Source organism: Scardinius erythrophthalmus, assembly GCF_964197995.2.
Source record: "Scardinius erythrophthalmus genome assembly, chromosome: 18".
NCBI classification, from domain to species: Eukaryota; Metazoa; Chordata; class Actinopteri; order Cypriniformes; family Leuciscidae; genus Scardinius; species Scardinius erythrophthalmus.
Window position 1 is genome coordinate 2,167,980 of NC_138238.1, and position 7,718 is coordinate 2,175,697.

Genomic DNA, 7,718 nt, shown 5'->3' on the forward strand with positions numbered 1-7,718 from the left:
TGGAATCAATCAAATCCTTAATTGAAACATATATATTTTTTTAAATTGGTATACTTTTCCCATGTCCTCAATATCGCATTCAATCCCATTAGTCTTTTTTTTTTTTTGTAAAATCACAGTTCCTTAATGACATCACCTGACAGGAAGTGACATCATTTTGGAGGGAAATCAGCAGCAGCACCAACATCATCAGTAAGAATTCGATGGATTCTGTGATGTTTTGTGTTGTTTGTTGATTTGTGTCGCTCTATTTGATCAAAGTACGTGGATCAGTTTGATAATATCTAAATACCAAAGATATTATTTTTGAAATATATTTCAAAAGATATAAAAAGTAAAAAATATGGAAATGGACTTCAAACTGACGTTTGCTAACGTCAATATGTTTCTTATAAGTTAAAATCTGTTTATTAAAATACTTCCTTTTGCTTTAATGGTTTATTATGAGCTGCAATGCTTATTTTATTGTGTGTTTTATGTGGACAGTGAGTGTGTGTTCAGGTTACACATTACACAACACAAGAGTTAACAATGGAAAATCAAACATTAGATCTAGCATCATGTCCTAAATATCATATTCTGTGCTTTGTGGACTTTACTGTTTAAACCACAACCAGATAAAATGCCAAATAACCCTTGGCAACAGGAAACAATCTCTGTTTTGTGAGCAATGGTTGTTTTATTTTCTCAGCTTGATCTTATAAACATATGGATTTGCGGATTTTTAACACCAGGATTCTAGGTTAACATTAACACACACCTTATGCATGTCTATATTTTATACACTTTTCCACCATTTTTAAATACAGTTTTTGAGTTAATCCGTTTTTAAACAGTACAAATGTAAAAATAACTTTAAAATAGTTTTAGATGAATTATAGCATGTCACAGATCTTTCCTGAGTGAAATTTAAATGAATAATAATCAGGCATTTAATATGAACATTCGGACACGTGTTTATATTCAAACAGTTTTATAGAGATGACATCATTATCTAAGAGTTGACGATTACAGGAAAAGCATAAAAGAAAAAAACAACAACATGAAAGTGCTTTGTTACTTTGTACTCATCTGTTAATAATGAAATAATCTCGCCAGTGAACGCCTAGGTGTTTTATCAGAAGCCCCGCCCCTCTCTGGTTCCCCTCCCATTTAACCGCCTTGAGTGGCATGTAGCAGCCACGCCCCTTTCTCGTTCCCCTCTCGTTGAACCGGTTTGATTGGCAGGCGGGAGCCCCGCCCCATTCCCCGTGCCCCTCCCTCTGCTAGGCTTTGATTGGCAGATGATAGCAGCTGCGGAGTTGTGGAGTCATGGCGGAGCTCCGCCGCACCTCTGATCATTGGAGTTACGGCGAGAATTTGTGATAAACTGTCAAACTTTATAACAAATTTAAAATGATCGAAAGCGAGTTAAAGTTACGCGCGCCGTCACACCACCGTCAATCGATTTGAAACCGAGAACTGGCAAAGATGTGAGACTCTCCGGAGCCGAAGAAGAAGAAGAAAAAAAAAACCGTTGGAGTCTCTCCTAAAGTCGCAAATATGGCTTCTTGCTTCTTTCAATCTCACACAAAAAACTCTTTAACAGGAGCGTCGTTGTTTTCAGCGCTTTGTGTCGTTCTGTAGCGGGCGGACCGGGTGTGATGGATCCCAAGCACAAAGAGTTGTTAGAGCAGTGCCAGGAAAAGTTGTCGGAGTCCGTCACAGATGTGGACCGGGTTCTGGAGCTGCTGGCCCAGTCGGGGAGTCTGAGCCCGGCCGAGCGAGCGGAGCTCGACAGAAACTGCTCCAGCTCCGCCGAGAAGGTCCATCTGCTCCTCAAGACTCTGGTGGAGAAGAAGGAGAGGGATCATTTCCAGGAGTTCTGCTGGGCTCTGGAGAAAACCCACCCGGTGCTGCTCAGCGCTCTGCTGCCCGCGAACAACCACAACAACACGGGTAACTCGCACACATCCACTGGGACAACTTTCACAACACTCCTCCAGTCAGGGTCACTGCTCAAAACACCTCAGTTTAGTTTGTTGTCATTCCAGCATTATATCCAGAGAAGTGTTGTTTAACCTGGCTACTAACAGGACCAACAATACAAGAACCAACAATATTGATTTGAACTATTTTCAACACTAGGGACATTTACATTCATATATGAGTATAATAATATATGCCACAATTTGACGTTTTTAACATCAGTATGTCTGCATCTGATTCTGAAACTTTTAGGTACCTTACTTTTTTGCAGCACACACTTATATTTTGAGTTGAAATATTCAAAATGGTCTCTATATGTATACAATACTGGTCAAAAGTTACTATTTAATTTTTGTTGTTGAAAGAAGTCTCTTATGCTCATCAAGGCTGCATTTATTACAATTTAAAATAGCTGTTTTCTGTCTGAATATATAGTTTAAAAAGAACAACATATATTTAAAATAGAAATATTTCCAACAATAGCAATCTTTACTATCACTGTTACTTTTTTTTACTTTATCCTTTATTAGTCCCATCACTGGGAAATTTGTCTTGGACAACTGCAAAGTCCGTACATACAAAATAACATATATTAAAAACAAATAAAAATAAGTGAAATTAAATAAAACACAATGGCAGTCAATACAACATACATTAAAAACAAATAGAAAATAATAATTGTTGTCTCCAAACTTTTGAACGGTAGTGTATATTGTTTCAAAAGATTTATATTTCTATATTCTAATCCTGAAAAAGGATCACAGGTTATAAAAAATACTAAGCGGTGCTACTGTTTCCAACATTGATAATAAATCCTCATATTAGAGTGATTTCTGAAGGATCATGTGACACTGAAGACTGGAGTAATGATGCTGAACATTCAGCTTTGATCACAGGAGTAAATTACACTTTACTATATATTCACATAGAAAACAGATGATTTACATTGTAATAATATTGCAATTAATATTTTGATCAAATAAATACAGGCTTGATGTGCAGAATAAATATGTTAAGAATGTTAAATAGTTTTAGCTTGTCACATTACTGTCATTTATTGATGTCATGACATGTAATGTCTAACAGGGGATGGAGCCACATTTGTAATATCTGGTGGTATTGTGTGTATATTTTGTATATCTAGTTTCTGTTGACTGTATGAGAAGTATTGGCTCTCTGCACTGGACAGATGCTGAGATGTCCTGATAGAAAACATGAACCCGTCGCCGGTGAGGAAAGCGTTACAAAGCTGTTGTGTAAATCTGCCGTGCGAAACATCGTACAGTAAATGTGTTACAGATGTTTCTCAGATTCCTGCGGCCAAAAAAACTCATCAGACGTGCAGGGATTTTGCCATAAGCCAGAAATAGCTGCCGTCTATAAAATAATGCAGCTTAAAGCTGGATCAAATAACATTACCTAGAAAGCCATTAAACCCGTGTTACAGGAATATGATTGGATGACATAGAAACACATGTGAGTGATATTGGACCAGGGCAGCCGTTCCAGACGTTTCGAGTCTGTGGAAGTAAAATAATGACAAATGTTTTCGAAACAAAAAAGCTTGTTGAATTGCACTACTTGGAAAAAAATATGCATTGCATTAATAACCCTACTTGCATTTTAATTTGTAAAGCGCAATAAAATGGAACGAAAATTGCCTGTCGAATATTATAGGTTGTATTTTTAAATAGAATGAACATTTTTGAAGTGAGATCTGAAAGGTGAATATGGATTATTGAATTTTTAAGAATGAAAACTTTGATTTGAATTGAAATATTCACAGCTTAAATATTACAACCATGTTGAATTTCAGCCCATAAAAATGCAAGCCCTGAAAATACAATGCATTAAAATGCAAGTAGGGTTATTAATGCAATGCATATTTTTTTCAGAAACATTTGTCATTATTTTCCTTCCATAAGAGTCTGTCTGTTAAATAGAGCATCGCCGATCAATTAGAGCAGTTAGAGATCTATGATGGTGGTCGATATAAAGCACAGCAGGGTTCTGTTGGGTTTGTTTAGCTTGATTTATGTCTCTGATCACTTGTGTTTCCATGACTCTGGGCAGTTTTTAATCGTGCTTCAATTAAATAAATAGGGTCCTGAGTCGGGGTGTAACAACCCTCATATCACGATACTGAACTCACGATACGATATTATTGCGATACTCAAGAGACATATAATAAAATGTACTGTTGATTAAAATGCTAAATTGTGTGTGACAAGTGAATAGTCTTGGACTTGGTGCTGGAAACCAATGCACAGGACAATAGAGACACCAGAATAACAATATTCATGATTCTGAAGCTGAAAACAGAATTATTTTAGACGAATGTGCTTTCACTAGATATATTTAAAATAATGTAGGCCACTTTTTACTGGTAACAAAAGATATTTGGCATTATCAGGACCCACAAATATTCCCCCATTGCATTATTATACATTATATTCAATATTTTGTATAGTAGTTTTATGTAGTACTGACACTAAAACTCTGTAAACTTGATTTTTTTTTCTTGCACAGTCATTTTTATTTTGGGTGAACTATACACAATACATAATATTGTCACTATCCACGAAACATTTTGTTGCATTGCGATATATTGTTACTCCTCTCGTCCTGAGTGATTGTGTCCACAATAGGCCAGCTGACCGCTCACTTATATAAACCCCTATAGAACGTGACGTAAGCACAGACGCCCATTGATTTTTAGCGATAACATATAGAGCTTTCAAAGCAGAGCTGCCATGAGCTCTGAGGTTCAGTGAGAGGTTATTAAAAACATGTTTAATAATCAAATACTTGGGTAAAACTAGACCACCTGTAACCCGGAAGAGTTGCATAATTGAGGACAAAGCAGATATATATGTATATGTGTGAAAAAATAACTTTTATGTTGATGCGATTAATCGATTTGACAGCACTATATTAATATTATACATACATACATATACATATACATACATACATATATATATATATATACTGTATATATGAAGAGTTCAGATGCAAAAGCCTCTAAGTGCCATCTGAAATTTTCTTCTATAATGATAATTTTTATAAAGTTAGTTAATAGTCCTAACACTTGATCATATGAACTAATAATACATTTTACAGCATTTTTGTTAGTTAATAACATTTTTCACGTTAGTTCACACACACACACACACACACACACACACACACACACACACACACACACACACACACACACACACACACACACACACACACACACACACACACACACACACACACACACACACACACACACACACACACACACACACACACACACACACACACACACACACACACACACACACACACACACACACACACACACACACACACACACACACACACACACAGTGCATTGGCTTAAATTAAAGGTACTCTATGTAAGATTTTTAGATCAGAATATCCCAACACCACTAGAACAATGTTATATATTTTGTTGACTTGTGTACTTGCATTATCACAAATGTTTCTAAGAATGTTTAAATCCAGAGAAATAAGCAGTTTTTACCCAGCAGTTTTTAGGACACGCCTATCAATGACATCATACCCTCGTTACCCTCGATTACACACAGTATTTGATGTGTTTTATTAGACAGGTGAGCAACTGTGGATACATTCATCGAAGAAAACAAATCATTGTTATACAGCCCAACACAATCTTTTTGTTTAAATCTCGTTTTCTTGATTTACCGCGAGTACTGTGTTTTTACCGTGCCTAATATCGACCTTGCTCACTGCAGTGTGCAACAAGTGTCTCATATAGCATAGCAGTAACATAACTTTCAACACACTCAATAATAATACGATAAAGCAGCGCTGCGTTTCCACACACACATGACCGGAAGAACCTCCTGTTCTCGTGCTCGTCTCTCATTAGCAATCACTCCAGCGGCCTTTCGTAACTTTTATAAGATCTTTAATACATTACCGGTCATCTATGATTATGATGATATTCTCCACCGGCTGTAGTGGCGACAACTCCCATGATTCAGTGAAATCACGGCGTCATCAAGCTACGCCTTTGTTCTGAATAAACGCCCTCTAGTGGTGAGAAGTTACATAGTGTGCCTTTAACAGACAATATTTAAATTAAACTATTGTTCATTGTTAGGTAATTAATGTTAACATATGAAACCTTGTCAGTTGTTAACCATGGTTTGTGATTATGCAGTTATGTGATTTGTAGTGATTGATGGGACGAGTGCTTCAGTCATATAGAGCGCATTAGTCTCGGCGGATGAAGATGACCTGTAATGAAGTGTGTGTGTGAGTGTGATGAGCTGTCATGACTCTGTCCAGTTGGTGGAGGAGTCAGTTTCTCAGGGTTGTGAGTAATGAAGGACACTGAGATTCTACCCAGCATGCAGTCTGGCACACATAGAGAGGGCTCAACAGATTGAGCGCCTTTCTCTGTCAGGTCCAAGTTTCCGTTGTCCGGCTCACAGCTGTGAGTGTGTGTGTGTGTGTGTGTGTGTGTGTGTGAGAGAGAGAGAGAGAATTAAAGAGAAGTCCAGTTTAGGGTCTGTACTTTGCCAAGCTTCATGCGCTATGTTTAAATGCCAAACAGGGCACTCACACACTCTCTCACACACACACACACACTCTCTCTCTCACACACTCACTCACACACTCACTCACTCACACACACACAGGCACTCACGCACACTTGCTCTCTTCTCACTCACACACACACACACACACACACACACACACACACACACACACACACACACACACACACACACACACACACACACACACACACACACACACACACACACACACACACACACACAGACACTCACACACACAGACACTCACACACATTCGCTCTCTTCTCACTCACACACACTTTTTTTCTATATTTTAAGTCTTTAAAATTTTTGTTTAATTTTTGTTTAATTTTGTAATGTGATTTGTCATTTTTATTAGTCTTAGTTTTTGATGGTTATATTTCAGTTAGTAATTTTAGCACTTCCGCATAAACATATTTCAGTTTTTCATCTAATATTTTATTTCAGCTGTATTTAAATAATTATTTTTTTATTTTAGTTTTAGTTAACGAAAACGACATTGATTAACTAATTTTTAATTTATTTAATATGTTTTAACTTCAAAATAGGCTAGAGCTTTGCTACTGAGAACCATGAAATGTTTGCTGGTACTGGTAGCGACTGCTGGTCAGGCCCGACTCAGACCGGCTCGTCGTGTGTTTAGAAGCACGCTTGAGGAGTCAATCTTTTGCGCACGTTCAGCATCACCTCTCAGTCTGCTTGTTCCCCGTCTGTTGACCCAGTTCCTATCAGCCTGTCTGGATCCGTCGCTATAGTAACGCTGAGCCTTGTCACACCTCGCATACGTGACGATTGTCATTAACTTCAGGTGTTAATTAACTCTCATGTATTAATTATTTCTCAGCATGGGTGTGCTTTACTATGGTACATTCAGTGCATGTTTCTCTTTCCATCACCATCCCTTACAAAACAAGTGCAGTGCCATAGTGCAGTCATAGTGTAATATTTAATACTGTTGTCCTGAATGATTATTAGTATTTTAATATTCCGTTGTATTTCCCGTGTGTGTGTGTGAACGAGAGTTGATTAGAGCTGGTAAGGTGGACGGCGCATCAGACCGGATCAGGACGTGTCTGGATAAACACAAGACAGACAAAACTTTTACAGCTGTGCAACATTTTGGATGTTCTTTCCTTTGCAGAACACAAA

General features: G+C 37.5%; 1 protein-coding gene across 4 annotated transcripts in view; it reads left to right on the top strand.

The window, feature by feature from the left end:
• The first annotated feature begins 1,282 nt into the window (after positions 1-1,282).
• dlg5b.1 (discs, large homolog 5b, tandem duplicate 1) overlaps positions 1,283-7,718 on the top strand; it is a 64,381-nt gene continuing 57,945 nt past the window's right edge. For all 4 annotated transcript variants that reach the window (XM_081393610.1, XM_081393612.1, XM_081393611.1 and 1 more), the window contains exon 1: positions 1,283-1,938. In XM_081393610.1, coding sequence (XP_081249736.1) covers positions 1,644-1,938 — 295 coding nt within the window. In that variant the 5' untranslated portion in view covers positions 1,283-1,643. The remainder of the gene's footprint in view (positions 1,939-7,718) is intronic.